The 20,231-nt window shown below is 42.3% G+C and overlaps 1 protein-coding gene across 1 annotated transcript in view; it reads left to right on the top strand.

Moving 5' to 3' along the window:
* The first annotated feature begins 1,186 nt into the window (after positions 1 to 1,186).
* Positions 1,187 to 20,231, top strand: part of HHAT (hedgehog acyltransferase) — a 92,350-nt gene continuing 73,305 nt past the window's right edge. Inside the window, exons 1-7 of the mRNA XM_069850897.1 lie at positions 1,187 to 1,299; positions 2,831 to 2,898; positions 4,570 to 4,683; positions 5,279 to 5,473; positions 7,255 to 7,467; positions 9,062 to 9,233; positions 16,016 to 16,166. Of these exons, the coding sequence (XP_069706998.1) occupies positions 1,206 to 1,299; positions 2,831 to 2,898; positions 4,570 to 4,683; positions 5,279 to 5,473; positions 7,255 to 7,467; positions 9,062 to 9,233; positions 16,016 to 16,166 (1,007 nt within the window). The 5' untranslated portion in view covers positions 1,187 to 1,205. The remainder of the gene's footprint in view (positions 1,300 to 2,830; positions 2,899 to 4,569; positions 4,684 to 5,278; positions 5,474 to 7,254; positions 7,468 to 9,061; positions 9,234 to 16,015; positions 16,167 to 20,231) is intronic.

The following is a 20,231-nucleotide window of genomic DNA, read 5'->3' as shown; positions in this document are numbered from 1 at the left end:
TCCTCAATGACGTCAGCATAACAACATGGATCCAATCCCTCCAAGCACCGGAGTGTCTGCAAAAACCTCACCTGCAGCAACCCTGTGGAAACATCTAAAAAGACTTTATCACTGAGCTCCAGACAGAATCATAGAATAGGTTGGAAAAGACCCACAGGATCACTGAGTCCAACCATTACTATCTGCCACTAAACCATGTCCCTGAGCACCTTGTCCACCTGTCTTTTGAACACCTCCAGGGATAGTGACTCCACCACTGTGCCCAATGACCTTTCTGTGAAAAATTTCTTTCTGATATCTAGTCTGAATCTCCCCTGGTGCAGCTTGAGGCCATTCCCTCTTGTCCTGTCCCCTGTCACTTGGGAGAAAAGGCCAGCTCCCTCCTCTCCACAACCTCCTTTCAGGTAGTTGTAGAGAGCAATGAGGTCTCCCCTCAGCCTCCTCTTCTCCGGGCTAAACAACCCCAGTTCCCTCAGATGCTCCTCACAAGACTTGCTCTCCAGCCCCTTCACCAGCTTCACTTGGTCCAGAGCCTCAACATCCTTCTTGTGGTGAGGGGCCCAGAACTGAACACAGGATTCAAGGAGCGGTCTCACCAGTGCCGAGTACAGAGGGAGAATAACCTCCCTGGACCTGCTGGTCACGCCGTTTCTGATCCAAGCCAAGATGCCATTGGCCTTCTTGGCCACCTGGGCACACTGCTGGCTCATGTTCAGTCGGCTGTCAACCAACACCCCCAGGTCCCTCTCCTCCAGGCAGCTTTCTAGACAGACTTCTCCCAGTCTGTAGCTCTGCACAGGGTTGTTGTGCCCCAAGTGCAGGACCCGGCATTTGGCCTTGTTGGACCTCATGAACATCCGCCAGAGACAGACTTTGTTCTAGCGATGCTCTAACTGATCCGCAAGATGTTGGCACCCAGCTGGGCACCAGCTGACTTCCCGCTGGCCGGCAGGAGCGAAGACGGACACGGCCCCCGCCCCCTCCCCCGCCCCCCTCCTCTCGCCTCGGCAGGTGCCGGCGGCGGCCGCTGGGGGGCGCGCTGGGGCGAGGAGCGCGCTCCGCCCCGCCCCCGGAGCGCGCGCGCGCGCGCCCCATCCATGTTGCGCGGGGTGAGGTGAACCGTGCCCCTTCACCCCCCACCCCCCCAACTCTGCTCTCGTCTCTCTCCCCGCAGGGTCGGCCGGGGGGAAGCGGGTCCCGGTGCGATGCTGCTGCCGGGCTGGGAGATGCTCCTCTATGGGCTCCTCAGCGTGGGCTCGCACCTCTACGCTTTCTACGAAGCGCACCGGGTGTCTCGAAGTAAGTCTGCGGTGCCGGGTGCGCTTTGCTCCTGCGCCGCTTCCCGCCCGCGCCTGGCCGGGCTGCTGGGCTGGAGTTGTCCCCTCCGGGTCGCTTTCTGCTTTGCTCTTCCCGGCTGCCAGCAGCCCCGTACAAGGAAGCGGGAGCCGTGTGCCAACTGGACGGGGAGCTTTGTCCCAGGGTTTTTCTGCCTCAGCAGCTGGGAAAGCCCTTGCCAGTGGTTCAGGAAGGGTTTGGACAACGCCCTCAGACACCTGGTGTGAATTTTGGGGTTGTCTTTAGGCAGGGATGGGAGTTGGGCTTGATGATCCTTGATGGCCCCTTCCAAGTCAGGACATTCTGCGAATGGTGCCCTGGCACTCGGCTGTCAGGGACCTGATGAGGGAAACCTCTGAAGCTCATCTCCTCAGAGGAAGTTCAGGAAAGTTGGGTCTGAGTTGTGGATTTTCCTGGCTAGTTTTGAGCCCTCTCATCTGTAGCCCCTTGGACATGGGTGGTTCAGCAGCACCTGTGCCTCCTGATGGTCTGAACCTCCTGGGGAGGTCCCAGGACCGTTAACACTGAAGCTGGCACACTCTTCCCAGGACACCTTTATGCAAGTGAGACTCTCTTATGATCCCTTAGCTGCAAGGCTGCCTGCATCCACAGTCAGGTTGTGATAAACGCTACAGAAACGCCGACCTGGCATGTCTGTGTAGCTTTGGGATCAGATGGTCACCAAACACCTGCCTGTTCCTTGTGTAACCTTTTGGTAGCTGCTACAGTGGCTTAGTTTTGGTTCAGTGGGGCTGTGTAGTGCAGAGTAATGCAATTTAAATACAATCTGCAGGTAAAAAGAAGCTGTGTTCTGGCACATCAGTATTTTAAGGGAAATTAAAGTAGTGTTATCTAGTAAGTGTAGCTAGAGAGGCTCATTAAGGAAATGTGTACTGCATCTTGTTAGACTTTAATCACAAGGTATTGTATGTTAATGACTCTAGGTGGCTCTTAAATTGCTTAAGGAAAGGACAGGAGTGCCAGTAAGGCACTTGCAGAGCAGTGAAGGAAGTGCTGGGTAGGTGGGTACATGGCTGTGCAGCAGGTCTTCTGTGGAGATGGCAAAAGGCTGCATGGGAAGGGGCTCTGGAGGTGGGTTCTCTGAGTGGCTTTGTACTAGTCACTGTCACATCTGTGTGTCCCTTCTACTCTGATGGGAGACACCAGGCAGTGTGAAAGAGGGAAAGCAATGATTAGTGGAGGTCCTGTGTGATAAAAGGTTGATCGCTACCTGCTACTGCTGCTGTCGCAAGGGGAAATCTGGGCATAGGTTCTGGGCACTTCAGTGGCTTTGCCTTTGCTGAGGTCAGAGCTGTAGCCTGGTTGGGCAGTTCACCCGCTGAGCGGTGACATGGTGACGTGCCCTTCTCTGGCTTCAAGCGTTCCCACTGCCACAGGCAATGCAGGAGCATGTTGGTCTTGAGCAGCAGAGGCTGCCTTCCTGATTCTGTCTATTCTGGCTGCTGTGTCCTTAAAGATTTGCTCTTCTCTGCAGAGTATGAAGCTGCAATGGACAGAAAGTTTGGGCTGGAACCAGGAACTCTCTTTCAGGGCCTTAAAAAGGTAGGATATATGACTGATACCATCACCTTTTATTTTGTGGCAGTATGTTAATGTCATGTCTCCATGCTCACCTGAGCTTCTGATTTAGTTTCTGAAAAGGTTTGTAGCAACTTTGCAGATTTGGATGTTCATAGTTAATTTTAGTCTGTTTCTAAAGAGGAAGGACTTGTCAGGTGTGTCTAGATGTAAGAAGCATAACCAAAGTTTTATTTCTTTTATTGATCCCTAGCCTAAGCGTTCTTCCTTTGCTGTATCACTTAATAGCTTTCTGTTTTACTGTATGGCCTTAAAAGCTGTGATCACCCTTAATATTTCCTGCAGCCTTTTTCCTGTCACGGGGCGGTTTGGATAATGCTTATCATCAGTGAGTGTGTGTTTCCCTCTTAGTTGGCTTGTAGTCCAGCATAGAGAACAGATTTTTGAGGCATAAGGACTTAAAGAAACACGATTGGTCTTAAAAAGACCCCCAACACTAGCACCCCTCTACCCTGAACCAAAAACCAAGCAACCTCTCCCCTGGTTGCTTTTGACCTTGCATCTTTTTGAAGAAGCACAGCTAATATTGAGGATGGCTTGCACAAAACCAGAAATGCACATCTGCGGAAATATTTTGGTGTTCAGGCCTGCCCTTGCTGCTGGTAAAGGGACCCTTGACATGTGCTTTCAGGAAAGCTGTAAAGCATTTGTGGAGGTGAACTTTTAGTGGGGGCTCTATATGGCAACCAGCTGATCCCTCTTACCTAATTTAGATAAAAACTTCGTGCCACAGGAACCTCCAGCTGACCTCACTTCGTCTGATCCCACCTAGGCTTTGTTGAAATGGAGTGAAACTTCCAGCAAGGTGCCTTTTCACCCAAGCGCTGTTTTCCAAGGCAGAGCAGGACTTGCTCTCGGAGTCTCTCAGGAGAGGGGCATGTGTAAGGAAGACAGCGCTCTGCTTCTCTGTTGCCTCTTTAAGGCACTTTCTGAGAAGTGTTTTCTACTGACAGAAGTTGGAAAAAAAAAGAAAAATTTGGGGCTAAACTTTGCATGAGTTAAGTATAGTCCAAAATGGTTTTGTTTTTTTTCTAAAGGAAAAAAAACACAAACCCAACCAACCTGAAATGAAAAGGATTAGGGCAAGCAGGGATGTGAATTTGCTGGGTTTGAAGAGATTGTCAGGAACAGTAGTACCAGACTAATTTATGTTTTCCCAAGAAGCTGCCTGATAGGGAACCAAAGCAAGGATGGGTTGGACTGGGAAACCCTGAGAAGTGGGATGCATTCCAGGCTGCATTTCTGTGTAGTCACCAGCCTGTTTGTTCCCCGTGTCTCAGGGAGGAAGTGTGTATGTATGTCTCCCTGCCCACTTTGTGGTTAAAATCCCATGGTGTCCATAGGGAACAGTAGTGATTGGTGCTTGGTCAAGTTCAGTGCTAGTATGGGGTTTAGGAGTCACGATGCCATCTAAAACTTTTTCTGAATTTCACACCATTGGAAGTCAAAATGGAGCTGTTGCAGCTCACCACTGTAAGTGATCAGACTGTGTTGCTGAAAAGAAACGTTCCCCAGGTTTTGTGTTCTGTGGTGTTGGGTAATGAACCTGCTGTGTTAAGGAGATGTTTCCTTGTCCTGTAAGAGCATGCTTTTATGGCTAGATATACATACTGATTTTTTCCCTTGATGCCCCAGGACCCCATGGACTTTGAGTGGAATTATTGGATTGAATGGGGAAGGGAACGTATACTGTGGCTTCTGGCTGGTCACCTGCTGGTATCACAAGTGTCTAGGCTCTTGGTGGAGAAGGTATGTATGTGTTTTCTTTGCAGCAGGGAGTTTTTGTGGATTTCCGTTTACTCTGGATGTGGAAAACTTGGCACTGAGGCTACTGAGTGTGGGAAATCCCATTCTGTGGGTTGAATTGTTTGAGTGGGTCTGTACTGACACACAGGTGAGAACAAGTAGATGAGTTGCCTTAGAGTGTTTTGTTGAGAACCAGTAACTGGTGACATTTGAACTCCACACAAAAGAGTGTAGCTATTCTCTTCCAAGACTGAACTGATTACTGCTTGGGTTTTGGCATGACTGATAAATGATTGCATGATTGTGGGAGGTGACTGGCACCTGCTCGTTTGGGGAAGGAAAGGAGGAAGTTATGTTCTCTCCCAGACCAGGTAGGCACTGGATTTCACAGAGGCTGCTACAGAAACACCTTCCCTTCCGATTTTATGGATACAGTTGTGTTTCCCTGTGTTATTTTGTATGTATTCTTAACTTTGACTGTTTGTTTCTACTGCATACTTTGTGTAGAACCTCACAGCTATTGAGTGTTTAGTTTTGTTTTTTTTTTTGCTTTAGAAATGATCAAAATAAAAATGGTTCTTTTTTCTTTTCCTAACAGTATAAACCATGGTGTTTGATGGTTTATGGAATGGCTGCCTGCTCGTTGTTACTGGGAATCAAGGGCTTTGCTGTCATTTTGTTACATGCAACTATTTCGTTTGCTGTGGCTCAGCTTCAGCTGTCGCTCCTGACATGGTTGTGCTCCCTTATTCTGCTATCCACTTTACGTATACCGGCTGTGGAAGATGCCAAGGTAATGTGAGAAGGAGTGACTAAGCATCTGATTAATTATGGTGGTCTTCATCCTTATGGCAGCTACCTTTTTGACAGCGCTCTCACTTTGGTTGATGTAAGCAGAGATTGATTTGAAAAGCCATAGGAAGTAGAACTGCAGTGGCTCATGCTGGAGCTTCTCCAGTTAGAAGAATCTTATTTCTCAGTCATGCTGGCTGGTGGATTGTGATGGAAGTATGTACCTTAATGTGTAAGTGGTATTCTGTAGAGCTGGAGTATAATACTTTACTAGTGTTCTGGTAAAATTTTCTTGTTCATTGAAACTGTAATTGTACAAACTTAAGGTGCTAGTTTTTGGGTTCATATCCAGGAATTGCTTAGTCAAGCCTCACCATGCGGCCCTACCTTGTGTACTGCGTGCGGTTTTGGGCACCACAGTATAAACAGGATATAAAGCTACTGGGGTGTCCAGAGGAGGGCCACGAAGTTGATGTAGGGTTTAAAGGCAAAGGTGTATGAGGAGTGGCTAAGTCTCTAGGCCTGGAGGAGACTGAGGGGAGAACTCATATAAACTCATTGCAGTTTACAGTTTCCTCACAAGGGGAAGAGGAGCAGGCACTGATCTCTCCTCTCTGGTGACCAATGATAGGACCCGAGGGTATGGCAGGGAGATGTGCCAGGGGAGGTTTAGGTTGGATATGAAGAAAAGCTTCTTCACCCAGGGGGTGGTGGAGCACTGGAACAGACTCCTCAGGGAAGTAGTCAGGGCGCCAAACCTGACAATGTTGAAGAAGCATTTGGAAAATGCCCTCAGACACATGATGTGAATGTTGGGGTTGGCCTGTGCAGGGACAGGGGTTGGAAGAGACCCATAAGGATCACAGAGTACAGCTCAGGGCATTCTATTAATCTATGACTGTACTTTATTGGTGACTGCAAGCTTCTGCATGGAAAGGGGAACTGTTCCTCTAACACTAGACAAATTGCTTGCTCACAGCTGGCTGGTGCAAGCTCAGTTTTGCTCTTTCTTTAATGGTTTTTACTTAATAACAAAGATCTTGGAGAAGTTGCTGCTCAGTTGTGAGGTGTCCTCGTTGCATTTACTTGCACTAAGGGGAAAAAAATAGACATCTGTTATAAGGCTTGTTGTCTTGATGTTCAGGGTGGGCACAGAGGGGAGATGAGTGGGTAGGGTTTCTTCATATGGTGTAGGCAGATTTGTACCACACTGAGAGGAGGAAAGGGCCCATGGTAGTACAAATGTAATGAGTACAGCTATGTTTGCTGATACTTCCAAATTTCTTGTGATGATATATTTTTGTTGTTGGAAACAGGTGTGACAGGGAGTTTCAAAACCCAATAAAGGCTCAGTAGAGTCTTTCCAGCCTTGGGCTTTCTCAGAAGTGACTGAGTCTCTTCAGATCTGAACTGCAGCATTGGTGTTTTCCAGTTGGTTTGGATATTGTATTACTGGACCAAACCTTAGGGACATAATGGCGTTCCTGTAAGAAAAGCTCTCTTGCTGTCATTGTTCTTTACAACTTACTGTATTCCTGAAATCAAGCTATTGTCTCTTTTTGCCGGTTGCAGTAGCTCTGGAGGCTCTTTCTCCGTCAACAGACAGTGCTCGTTCATGCATTAAGTAGTGCCCTTCACTTCAAATATTTATTCCAGCTGCTGTTCTCTTGAATTATTTCACGCTGCTGGTACCCTGAAAGGTAGGGTTTGAGTGGGCATCTCTGTCCCACCATACAGAAAACACAGCACTGCACCATCGTGATCTGGCTTTTTGTCTTGCAGAGAAAGTGGTATGACACTGAAAATGAGTATTATCTGCTGCTCTTCACTGTATCTGTCCGCTGCCTCTTCTGCATCAGCTTCAGCCTGGAGTACTGCTGGCATAGACCTGCCCAGAAGTCATTCCACTCATTCCTGTGGATGCTGGCATATGTGTTTTATTATCCCACATTCCATAATGGGCCCCTCATGAACTTTGGTGAATTCAGTAAGCAGGTAACAGTGTTATTAAGATCACACAGTTATAGATTTTCAGGGCGTCTGTGTCTCAGGTGAATTGTGTGAAAAACCTCCCACTAGACCAGGCTGCTCAAGGCCCCATCCAACCTGGCCTTGAACACTTCCAGGAACACAACTTCCCTGGGCTTTATAAATAGATTTGGCTTTGTGAAAGCAAAAATTGAGATTCTGGTGGACCTCTTAGTGACAAATCCTATGCTCATTTGTCTTCAGTAGCTTTGGAAGATGCAAGGATGAATGTTGTTATCCTGGGCTGGATGGTGTAGGAAAAGTCCATGTAGACTTGCATAGAAACTGAGGTAATGTTTTTATTGTTATTTTTTTGCACCTTCTGAAGTATGTTGAATTCCACCTATATACCTCTAGCAGAGGGAGATGATTATTTTTTTTTTCCAATGAGCATTTCAGAAGGAGCACGAGACTCCAAGTTGACAGCAGCTTAGGGATAGCTGATAGTAAAAATTGTCTGGGGGGGTCTTGCATTTGATCTGAACTAACCTGATACTCAGCAAAGACCTGTGCAAAGACAACCTGCGTTTTTTGGTGTTGAGGAGAAAAAGCAAGATTGAGAATGGGATCACTGTATTTGCAGTAAGTTCTCATTTAAATATGCACAGACCTGTTTGGTTAAAGCCATAAAGAAGATGGAACAAACTGAACTGCATTCATGTGCTTCTTGTTTTGCTGGTGTTTGCTGAAGTGCATTGTCAGAGGTCTTTCCTGAGCAGAGGATACTGCCTTGACAGCTGAGGTTGGAGAAGGGTTTTGCAGTTAGCAGTGCCCACACTTGATTCAAAGTGCACAGATAAAGCTTGTGTTTCGTGCTCCTATCAGAAAAGACCATCTGTAGAACGCCTTAACTGAGGCTGAGACTGAGATGAGGGCTCCTCTGAGCTCACTGGAAAGCAGAAGTCTTGGAGATGGAGAAAGAGAAACTGCTATATGGCCCAAAGAATGTAGTATCAATCCTGGCAATTGGCATCAGTTGTGGTTTAACCCCAGCTGGCAACTAGGCACCACACAGCTGCTTGCCCACCTTCCTTCAGTGGGATGGGGGAGAAAATTTGAAGGATAAGAGTGAGAACTCGTGGGCTGAGATAAAGAGAGTTTGATAGGTAAACAAAAAGCTGCACATGCAAGCAAAGCAAACAAGGAATTAATTCACTACTTCTCTCTACTACTAAGTAGGCAGAAATTCAGCCATCTCCACGAAAGCAGGACTCCATCATGCATAATGTTTGCTTGTGAAGACAAAATGCCATCACTCCGAATGTTCCCTCTGTACTGTCTCATATCTGGATTCTGTTCAGGTTGATAGTACTTCTTCTACAGCACTTTGTTGCAGTGTACATTCATGTTTGGCCTCTTGATAATTTTTACAGCTTACTGAGAATGGAGAGACCAATCTCATGCAAGAATATGTCAGGAATTTCCAAATGATGTAGTTAAATGGACCTCTTAGTAATAGTAATGAATAGCAAATTAAATTTTTAAAAAAAGTTATCAGGATGAGTATTTGAGTAAACCAGTCAGTTATGTGCCATATAACATCTTTGTATTTCTTCTTTAGATGAGGAGACAAGAAGCCTTCAGTTTGAAGACCAATCTCAGCATCCTAATAGTGGGCATAATTCGTATTTTCTTTTGGTGGTGCCTGGCTGAGTTGATGATTCATCTCATGTATATCCATGCTCTCTACAGCAGTGCTCTGCCTTTGGAAGCTGCGTCATACTGGGCCTTGGGTAAGTGTAGAAACAACAGCAGAAATCTTATTTCTTCCCCCACCTCAGCCTATTTCTCTTATGTCCATCTATAGGTACTTAGGAATAGTATATTATGAACAGTCAGTGTCAGAAAGGTGGTCTGCAGACTCTTGATGTAACATGTAGGTCCTCTAAGAAGCTTACAGTTGAACTTACTGAACTGCTTCCTAAATTAAAGAATATTATGTGGGGTTTTTTTCAGTCTAAAGCGTGTGTATAAACTTTGGTTTAAAGTGATTTTCCTCTCAGGATATGGAAGTGGGCACTTAAAACAAAAAAATGAGCTTGTTTCATGTAGGGATCATGGAGGGAAGAAGTTAAGAATTAGTGTTTCTCATCCTTTATTAATCTTCTGTGTTTGTAGTTTGTATTGGTGTTGAAAGGTGTAAAATGACAGTACTCGTGAAAAGAACAGAGGGAGAAATTACAAACAAGGTGGCCTGAAATTATGAAAGTGGCAGTTAGTGCCTCTCAGCTCTGTTTTCCTGCTTGACTTTTACCAACTCCCAGCTCCTCGGTATTTCATTTAAATGCCTGACTGGGGCTGGGGGGGAAATGAGTGCTGATGAGTGCAGCATAAAACAGCAAGAGCTTTGGGTGCTGATACGCAGGCAGATGTAGGCTAACCCATAAGCTACTGGCATATGTGGTTAGTTTGATTTTTTCCACTGTCCTATGTGTATCACTAGGTAGGAGGAATGAAAGCAGACAAAGCCAGGCCTTAATAATGGGTTCTGAAAGATCTTTGGTGATTCCTGAATTGAAGGAGATACCTTTTGCTATACCAGCAAGAAATGGGAATTGACACACACACACTGGTGTGGTCCTTTCAAGCATTCATTAGAAGTCATGTATGGTGAACAATATGTGTTGAAGGGCACTTGTGCATTGGACTCTGGTCAGTAGAGGGCAATATGCATGCTCCATGTCTATGTGCGTGCATATATATACACTTAATATGCATTTCAATATATTCAACATCTTTATTGGTGACATGGTCAGTGGGATTGAGTGCACCGTCAGCAATTTTGCTGATGACATCAAGCACACTGGTGTGGTTGACATGCTGAAGGACCTGCACCAGCTTGAGAAGTGAACCTCAAAGTTAAACAAGGTCCAGCACGTGGGTTGGGGCAATCAGAAGCACAAATACTGGCTGGGTGGAGAATGAATTGAGAGCAGCCCTGGGTGTGTTGGTGGTTAAAGCAGCTCAATGTGTAATGAAATGAAGATGCATCATGTTTCTTGCATGATGTGCTTTTTCAATGACTAGAGGAAGGTGTAACAGAATTGAATTGTCACTTTGGCGTTAATTCAAATTAATGTAGCAGATTTTAATGGGTGGTTACCCCTGACAGGAGGACAGGACAGCCCAGCCCAGCGCAATGTCTGCGGGTTTGCTGGCAGTGGCTGCAGAGTTCTGTTTACCTGACAGCTTGTGCCCAGTTGACTTGGTGCTGTGGTAGTTGTGTGTTCAAATGAAATCTTCCCCTAGTGTGAGGTGTAGCCTCCTGCTGTGGTCAATGCCAAACTAAGAGGGTCTTAGTAGACCCAGTCTGGGCCTACTGTCAGGGAAGAAATGTCCAGTTGTGAAGAAAATGCTGTAGTCTAGTGTGTAGAGCTTCTCAGTAATCATGCTCTTATTGATTGATTAACGGAGAGGGAAACTCCTGATGCATCTTATGATTGTTGGCATTATTGCCAATAAGATAAGTCTGTAGTTACCGGCTCCAGTATGCAGCTGTATTCTATCATCGAGGTTTTAATTTGAGGGAACCTCTGGATAAATTTAATTTTTTTTTTGGGAGAAGAGGCATATAAAAAATAAGAGAAAGGGTAAATGAACCATGTAGCCTCATATTTTGAATTCAGTGATATGGCCCCAGATTCTGAACTGTTTTAAATGTCTGTTACCTGTTAGACTTCTGCCATGTGTCAGTAACCCTTTTGAAATATGACTGCGTATTTCTCTGAGATGTGTTCTAGTTGGATCTGCTCTTGTACTTGAAAGAAACAAGCATCTATTTGGTTGGTGCAAAAACAGTTGCAGTTTTTGTAATTGTAAATTGTGATGCATATTCTTGATTAAACTTTTATTTAACTGTGTTTAGGAGGTTTATAATTTTAAAGTGTGAAATTTGCTCTACTTTTGCTAATGGTTTTGTTTTCACTGTTTATTCTTTTTTTTATATTATGCTGTCAAACTAAAGATGGGGGAAAAAAGCAAACTTGAGCGATTTTGTTATATAAAGGACCGTATCAGTCAAGCATTTGGCCAAGGGACTCTCAAATCAATGTGCAGCTTGACATTGGTTCTAAAAATTTTATAACAGAGACAAGCCTTGAAGATGAGGGTTGCGGACATCCTTTTGCAATAGACAAAATCTGATTGAGGGCCAGTATTGAAGCGAACACATGCAAAACAATGAAAGGTTGCTCAGGAACTGAAAGTTGACTGTTCAATTGTTGTTTGACATTTGCACCAAACTGCAAAATCATAAAACTTTGATAAGTGAGTGCCACACAAGCCAAACGAAAAAAAAAGAAATTGCCATTATGAAGTGTGCTCTGTGCTTCTTTTGAGCAACAAAACCAATCAATTTCTTGATCGCATTGTGACGTGACAAAAAATGGATTCTGTATGACAACCAACGGCGATTGGTGCAGTGGCTGGACTAAGGTGAGGTACCAAAACACTTCCCCAAACTGAAGCATCAAGAGAGGGTTATGGTCACTGTTTGGTGGTCAGCAAGGGGAAATCATTCACTACAACTTCTTGAATCCTGGTGGAACCATCATAGCAGAGGAGTATTGCCAGGAAATCAACAAAATGCAATATGAACTGCAACGTTTACATCAACTATTGGTCAATCAGAAAGGACCAATTCTTTTTCAAGACAATGCCTGTCTGCATGTCTTGCAAATGACATGGCAGAAGCTGCATGAGCTGAGCTACCAGGAGGTACTTCACCCAGCTGACTAACCGTACTTTCTCCCGCTGATTACCATATTTTCAAGCATCTTGACAACTTCCTGCAAGAGATTTTCCACAACCAAGGAGCCCCTCAAAACACTTTTGAAGAATTCATCAGTTTCAGGACTCCAGAATTCTATGCTACTGGAATATATAGACTTGCTTTGTGTTGGCAAAAATGCATAGATTCTGAAGGTTATTTTGGTGAATAAAATTTATTATAAGCTGAGATATACTGCTTTAAAGTTGATAGTTAAAAATGACAATTATTTTTTGCACCAACCTAATACATTTGTTAATGCCATAGAGTCAGTGTAGTTGTGAAAAGGGTAAAGTTTGTGCTGCTGCTCTTATAATAAAATTGCCTGCTAAGTTACAATTCTTGACTATGAGTTTTGGGGGTGGTTTGTAGACATAAAAATACCAAGTGTGGTTTCTAGTACTTGGATCCAAATCTTTTGTCACAGTGTTTTGAGAATATGAAAACAAACACAAAAAATCATAATTCCATTAACATTCTAGTTATCCTTGACACAAAGCTCTATGAAACTTATGAAGTGCAGTTTTGCAATAAATTTAAGGAATGTAAAGATTTGAAGGTCTATAAATTTATTTTTAAAGCGCAGGAAAGCTTAGAATGATTTAAGGATTGCAAGGTGTTAAATTGAAAATATTAATTTATATAAAATTTAATTTGGGACCTCAAACAGCTTGAAGTACAGCTGTTGAAGTACATGGGTTTAAGATTGTATGAGTACTTTAACTTGATTTTTTTTTTATCTCTTAGCATTTTCCTGATTTAAAAAACATAATCTTGATTCTGAATTCTTTGAATTTATTTATACTAGGGGAAAAAAATAGCATTTTGGCAATGCTTTTTACCCATAGGTGTGTTTTACATACACCTAATATAGTTTGTTTCCAATTTAAGATAATGCTTGTGTGAATGTTCTTCTTTTTAAGCTTTAAAATGTACATTAGAGAAAAAATGATGCATTGTTAAAGAGTTTGAGAAATCTAGAATTAATTATAAATTTATTTTTATTTTTTATTTTATGATTTTAAATCAGACTAAGTGATACACTTCTACTTCCTTTATGCTATAATGGAGCAAATGCAATGCAGCTTGAGTGTCTTGTAGGTATGCAAGAAGATTTAAAGACTGAGCCTGTTGCCAGTGCACCCCAACTATTGCATGGCTATGAATCTTACCCTAAGTTTTCAGCGTGTGGCCAGAACTCTCACGCAGTTGGAGTGTAGTGAAGGCCACTGAGAACTCAATCTACATATTTTGGTAGGGACCTTCACATTTCTGATATTGAGAGTCTTAGAATTGCCACACGCAGAGCAGCCAGTACATATCAGGTAATGTGTGATTCCAGCCCAGAAAGCCAACTGTGTCCTGGGCTGCATCAAAAGAAGAGTGACTGGCAAGTCAAGGGAGGTGATTCTTCCCCTCTAATCTGCTCTTGTGAGACCTCACTTGGAGTACTGCGTTCAGTTCTGGAGACCTCAGCAGAGGAAGGACATAGGTCTGTTAAGAGTGAGTCCAGAGGAGGGCCACAAAGATGATCCAAGGCTTGGAACACCTCCGATATGAGGACAGGCTGAGAGAGTTGGGATACTTAAAGGGGGCCTACAAGAAGGCTGGGGAGGGTCTCTTTATCAGGGAGTGTAGTGATAGGGTGAGGGGTAATGGTTTTAAGCTGAAAGAGGACAGATTTAGATTATATTAGGAAGAAAATTTTCATGATGAGGGTGGTGAGGCACTGGAACAGTTAGTTTGCCTAGAGAAGTCATGGGTGTCCCATCCCTGAAGGTGTTCAAGGCCAGGTTGGATGAGGCTTTGAGCAACGTGATCTACTGGAAGGTGCCCCAGCCCATGCCAGGGAAGTTGAAACTGGATGATCTTTAAGATCCCTTCCAACCTAAACTATTCTAGGTTTCTGTGTTAGTAATAGTAGTATATTGTTGTGTAACCTGAAACTTGTATATTATAACTTTGTATTTGAGAACTCTGAATCTTTTGTCATTGTATGTGAAATGAAATATTTTTATTTTGGGGTCTCAAGAAGGTGGCAGTCTGTGTTTCTAAATTTGTCTTTCCAGCATGCACAGCCAAAGGATTTTTAATTTTACCAGCACACGGGCAGCTGTGATCTTCCTAATTGGTTTGTGTGGGTTGTCAGCATTCAGCTCTCCAATGGAATTAGTCAGAAAAGAAATGAGAAACTGAATGATATGGGAATTAAAGCAGAAAGTTGGCTCTATAGATGGTTTAACAGTAATCTAATGTGTGGCTAATTGGCTAGTATCCAAATTGTGCTTCTGATTGTTTTCCTCTGGGGAAGAATTTTATTGTGTACTAGGTGACTGCTTCCCTGAAGGAAAATACCATCAGCTTTATGTCTAGGTATTCTAATATCAAATTTTATCTTGTATGGCACCATTATTTCTTATATCATGTGTGTGGCTCATGATATTTAAAACTAAAAATGTTGGATTGTAGCAGCAAAATGTTGGCCATGTGTAGCCAGCAGGAGTTTTGCAATTTATGTTATTAGTGTCAGAATTTTACCCTAGGTTGTTACATATTAGATGAATGTTTAATGTTTAACTTTTGGTCATCATCCATAATACAACAATTAGCAGAATGCAGAAGGGATGCTTTGCCAAAGAAAATGGCAGATTGTTTAGATGTTCAAGGAGTCAGATTGAAAACTTTGGCTCCAAGGACAGCATACTGGAAGGTTTTAAAATTCCATTAAATATCTGAAGTAATCCCGTCAAATTGCAAGTTAGTTAATATTAGTGAGGGAAAGCAAAACACTGGAAAGGAAGGAGAGATTGCAATTGCATTTTATAATATCCTTTTTTACTCTTCCAAATCATAATAATTTTACTTTTTCTTCTTTGGGATTAGTTTTACTGATGTTGGCTGTCAGTCAGATGGAGAAGTTCACCAAAGTCAGTGGAACTTTCAGGAGGAGGGAACTCTCACCACTTTCTGTAAAGATGTTAACTGCTGCTCCTTAGTGATTTTTCTTCTTATAGTTATTACTTATGTGAGTAATAACTCTGAATAGTGAGTATGATTTTCATCTCACCTGTGCAAGATGCAGCATTTCATGTCATAGCCTGGGGTAAAGCTGTGAGCAAAGACAGTGCCAAAATTTCTCCTTTGGAAATCGGGCAGGTGAGGCACCTCAAGGAGGCCTTTTTCCCATAAATTTAGAAACTGAAATGTGCCTTAAGCGCTATGCTAAGTGGAGTCCTAGACTTCGATGCCTTGGTTGTAGCAGGAAGGATCTTGGGGTGCTTGGGGTGACACAAATAATCTGACAGTATGTGCGATAAGGTGCCAAGGTAACCATTGCTTGTAACAGTTCTGGAGAAACAAGTGAAAAGTGGTTGGTTGGGGTTTTTTCCGAAGAAAAAATTTATTGTCCCTGTAATAAATGTTCACAGTTTATATTGCCATGTTCTGATTTTTAACTCAACATAAGTCAGCGTTTGTTTTTCATAGCAGTCCAAAGATTTTTGCAAATGGAACTATAGATGCTTACTTACGCCTTCATATTGGCGTGGTGGTACTATTTTGTGTGTGCTTAAAGTCATGATCATATGTGCTTGTGTGCCCTAGAGCTGTTGCAACAGTAGGTGTTGCATATCCTATTAATTTATGATATTTGTATGGTTGTATGGAAGTAATCAGTATTAACAGATTTTAGATGTATTTCGGGGCTTGTTTAAGGTATGATTTTTCACCTTTTATTTTTTCTTTTAGGTGGCCTGGCTTTAGCTCAGGTACTATTTTTTTATGTGAAATACCTGGTTCTCTATGGTGTTCCTGCCCTTCTCCTTCAAATGGATGGACTCAAACCTCCAGCTCTGCCTTGCTGTGTGAGCCTGATGTACAGTTTCACTAAAATGTGGAGGTTAGTCTACTGCTTTTCAGACAGTTTACTACTGATTTAGGAAATCAGGGTTTAAGAACATGCATGTATGTGTTCATAGTCACATACGCTTTTCCTTTCATGTCCTCACATTTTTTCTCTCCCACCCCCATGATTCATCTTCTGCACTTTCTAAATGTACTTCAGCTTGGTTACTTTTTTCACATGGCAGCAAAAGGTAGGGGTGAGCATCCTTTTCAGGTATTTCTTCCTCTGAATTATTACAATTAGACTCAGCCTACTTAGTTTCACTAACATAGCAATTATCTTTTTCAGGTATCTACTAAAAGGTTCATTTTTCAGTCCTGGTCTAAACCCTGCATTTCAGCTATTTATCCTTCCAGAGAAGGAAAAGAAGGGCTTGATAAATTACTGTTATGAGGAAAGCTGTAGTTGTAACACTTCAATATGTAGCCATGCAGTGTAGTCTTCAGCACATTAAAAATACTATGAAAAATGAATTTGTTTATAGTGTAGGATGAATTTCTCAATTGGTATAATATTTCACAAAAGAAGGTGTAGGTTTTGAATCTTACATTTGCCTTAAACCAGTGTTCACTGAAGTATTTTTCCTGAAAATTGTTTCCCAGGTGGATTCTGCTTCTGTTTAGCCTGTGTGTCACAGTGGCTTCATTTGACTTCTCCCCTCCCTTGTTTTCCTCTGCACTATGTCTCTAGTTTCTCTGTCTGTGGGACACTGTGCCCTAGACTTACCTAAAATGATTTAGACTTGTCAACTTTTTAGTGCAGAGACTTCTTGTATTGTGTTAGTGCAGAGCCTAGCACAATGGTGCTTACCATGTTTGGTCTTGGACTGCTTTGCAACATGAGTTGTGCTTTTTCGTTTTAGTCATATGGGCCTGCTATTATCAGAGCTTTATTGGACAAGATTTTAATTTTGGTTTTGGCTTGGAGCTCGTTATAACAAGAAGGCTTTATAGTTTATAGTAGTTGGCAGCTGTAGATATTTAGTATTCAAAGAATGCAGCAGAAATGAAGTGCAGAAAACAGATGAACTGTTAAAAACTATTTGAGCTACTAGCAAATGCCTTGGTTTAAATTCTCTTCCAGAGTATGAACTGAACTTATGACCTACAGAGTTAATATAGAAATCTGTGTTTTTTCCCAGGCACTCTCCAGAGGGCAGCATCTCTTGGCCTGCTGGACTTGTAAGCGGGCTTGCAAACATCAGTGTTTTTTATCTCCTCTCCCATTTCTTTTCCCGGGTGATCTATATATTGCTCTGGAGGTGTCAAATGAAACCGAACTTTAGCACAAATAGTAAAGACACTGTGATGTCAGGTAGTTGTAACAGACAATGAAAAGATACTCTGTCTCTGCAAACTTGTGTGGTATGTCTCAGTAAGAACACCAGGTGTTCTTAAAAAAAAATGTAACACAAGGAAATTGATATTAGTGTCTAAGCAGAAAACTTAGTTATTTTTTACAGAAGAAGAAAGGGAGCTGTTGATATTTACTGTTTGCCCAAGAATTTAATTCATTTATGTATCAAACATTCACTGCCAGAAAAATCAGTTTCTGTACAGCTGATTTGATTTCTTGCTTTCAAAGGTGTGTGGATAGTTATGGCTGTGAGTGAACTATGGATCACTCTCAATTATCTAAGAAATCTCACTTAGCTTTCCCTCTGAATCCCTGAATTATGACACACATGCCTTTACAGTTAAACTCTTCAATCACTACTACCCAAAGGCTTTGCAGTCTTTTTATGTGTTTGATATGTTACATAGGAATGTCAGTGTTAGATGTGGGAATAGCCTTTGTTTCTAAACTGTGTGATTGTCTGAACAAGAGTGGAAGTGTGGAAATGATGGGTCTAGCATAAAAGCTAGCAAAAAATGGTGAAAGTAAATAGCTTGTGTTCTGAAGCCATATGAACAGGGACACTGTTTCCATAAAGTGCTGAATAATTTTTTTGTAGTTTGTGAATATGTGGACTTTTAAGTGAATGTTGTAAACAACTTTATCAAAGTGGGTCAAATTTATACATAGTGCCTGATTTTAAGCTGTTAGAGCAAGGAGATTTGTGCCAGACTCTGTTTTCATGAGATGATAGTCTAGTAAAGCTTGTTGAAGGCCCCTTGGGCCAGTTTGGGAAATGGAGCGGGGTGGAATGAGCCAGATGACATGGAGTGCACCATTGTTACCTGCTGACATTGGGGAGGCTGCTTAGAAAAAAATGCTTGCCTGTGCTAGGCTCACTCTTAGCCTTCTTGCTGGTGTGTGCTTTAGGGTACTTTCAGAAATGGAGTATTATGCTAGCTAGGCTTCTGGAAGACCCAGACTGGTTTTGGCTCAAAGCTATTAGCAGTGCGGTTTTTAAGAGATAAGGAAGCCTGAAGAGAAAGAAAACATGAATGTTACCATGTAAGGAATGCAAATAGGCTATTAAAGAGTCTACCACCACCACCCGGTGTCCTTTGAGCATAACAACAAAGATTGTGGTCTTATACTTCCAAACCAGTGTCGCTTATAATCAGTACACACGGACGTAATTCACTGTGTGGAAGAGCAAGCAAGTGGAAGAGCTTTTAATCAGGCAGGTAAGATAAAGAGTGCAGCTTGTCTCGACTTTCTCTACAGCTGAAAAGCAAAGCAGGTATTCGGAAAACAGATCAAGTATTCTGTCTCCCTATTTATGGTACTAAACAATAAACCAAATTGTATCCATTCAAACTTATAAACAAAAGGCTTTAATTAAAAAGGAGTTATACAACTTTATGGTAGTTTCTGCCTTATTTGCATTTTATTTAATCAAGACAATCCCTTCAGTCAAAAAATTAGCAATCTTTTTTACTATCTTAAGACTAATATATACTGAATGTGTTACTGTGGTTTCATTTTACCATGATATCATTGTCTTACTAAATATGTAGCTGTGTGGCCAAAAAATGCATGATAAATTTATTACTATTTAAAAGCTTGATTATAGCTGTGAAAAGGAGATTGTGAGCTCCCAGTTATTATTCCTTCTAGACAGGGCAGCAGTTCAGTGAACCGCCACTTAGTTTTTAACATGTACTTTACGTTGTCATGAGGAATTGAACTATTTTTTGTTACCAAGGTTAAAAGCAAGGTGATGAATCGTGTGAGAGCAGCCAGTATTGTTGGAAGCTTGTAATAAGCGCTTTTAAAGAGCTGGTCAAGGCTGATGTTTGCCCAATAACTTTTCAGGTAGGGGTGAATTGAGTGCTGCAAATGGGAGAAGTGCTGCTGCTAAAACTTGCAAATTATTTCAGTATGGAAAAATATTCTAGTAATAAATAGTAAGAGTGTGGAAAGTAGAGAAACAATACATAGCACATAACTAAATCCTGTATCAACTTTGGCACATCAGTGAATGACTTTGGTGATGTATTCCACAAAGAAAGTTGTCAGTTTGTGAATTAGGACAACACTTAGCACAGGTGCTGTTCATGGAAATAAAACATGCTGCTATTTTTGTTTCCATCCCATGTTTGAGTGTGACGAGTGCTCTTCTGCAAAGATGTTGGACACATTGATCAGATGTGTTTTGACATGCCAAGGGAACAGCATGGCATAAGAAACCAGTTATCTCTGGTCATGGACTGTTATGAGATGTGCAGAAACACAGTTCCTCTTCTCTGCCTTCCCATCTTATAATTTGCATATTCCTGAGCATCTTCTCCAAACTAATTCAGAGACAAGTGTGGTGTTAGCCACAGCAAGACTTGAGGTTCTTCAGGAAAGCAACAAGAAATAGTATTTGAAAGGTAGGTTTCTCAGGGAATAGACTTGCATCCAGAGTGAAGAAAATGGATTTTAAGAAACACTGCTAGATAACAATAAAATAATGCAGTGATGGAGAAAAAATTGGCTGTTTTCAACTGCCGTGCTTTGTTTCAGGTTCTACCTTGTATTTAACATCCTGACTCCTGACCAGAAGGAGTCTGATGTATTAATAAGTCAACAGCCCTCCCCCTACTTTTTTGCAAGCTAATGTTTGGACTATGAAGACTACATTTTGCATGTACAGATGCACATACACACTTTTATGTGAACACG

The sequence above is a fragment of the Phaenicophaeus curvirostris genome, chromosome 2, assembly GCF_032191515.1.
Source record: "Phaenicophaeus curvirostris isolate KB17595 chromosome 2, BPBGC_Pcur_1.0, whole genome shotgun sequence".
Classification (NCBI taxonomy): Eukaryota; Metazoa; Chordata; class Aves; order Cuculiformes; family Cuculidae; genus Phaenicophaeus; species Phaenicophaeus curvirostris.
Note: the sequence above shows the minus strand (reverse complement) of the source record. Positions and strands in the feature narration are given on the sequence as shown.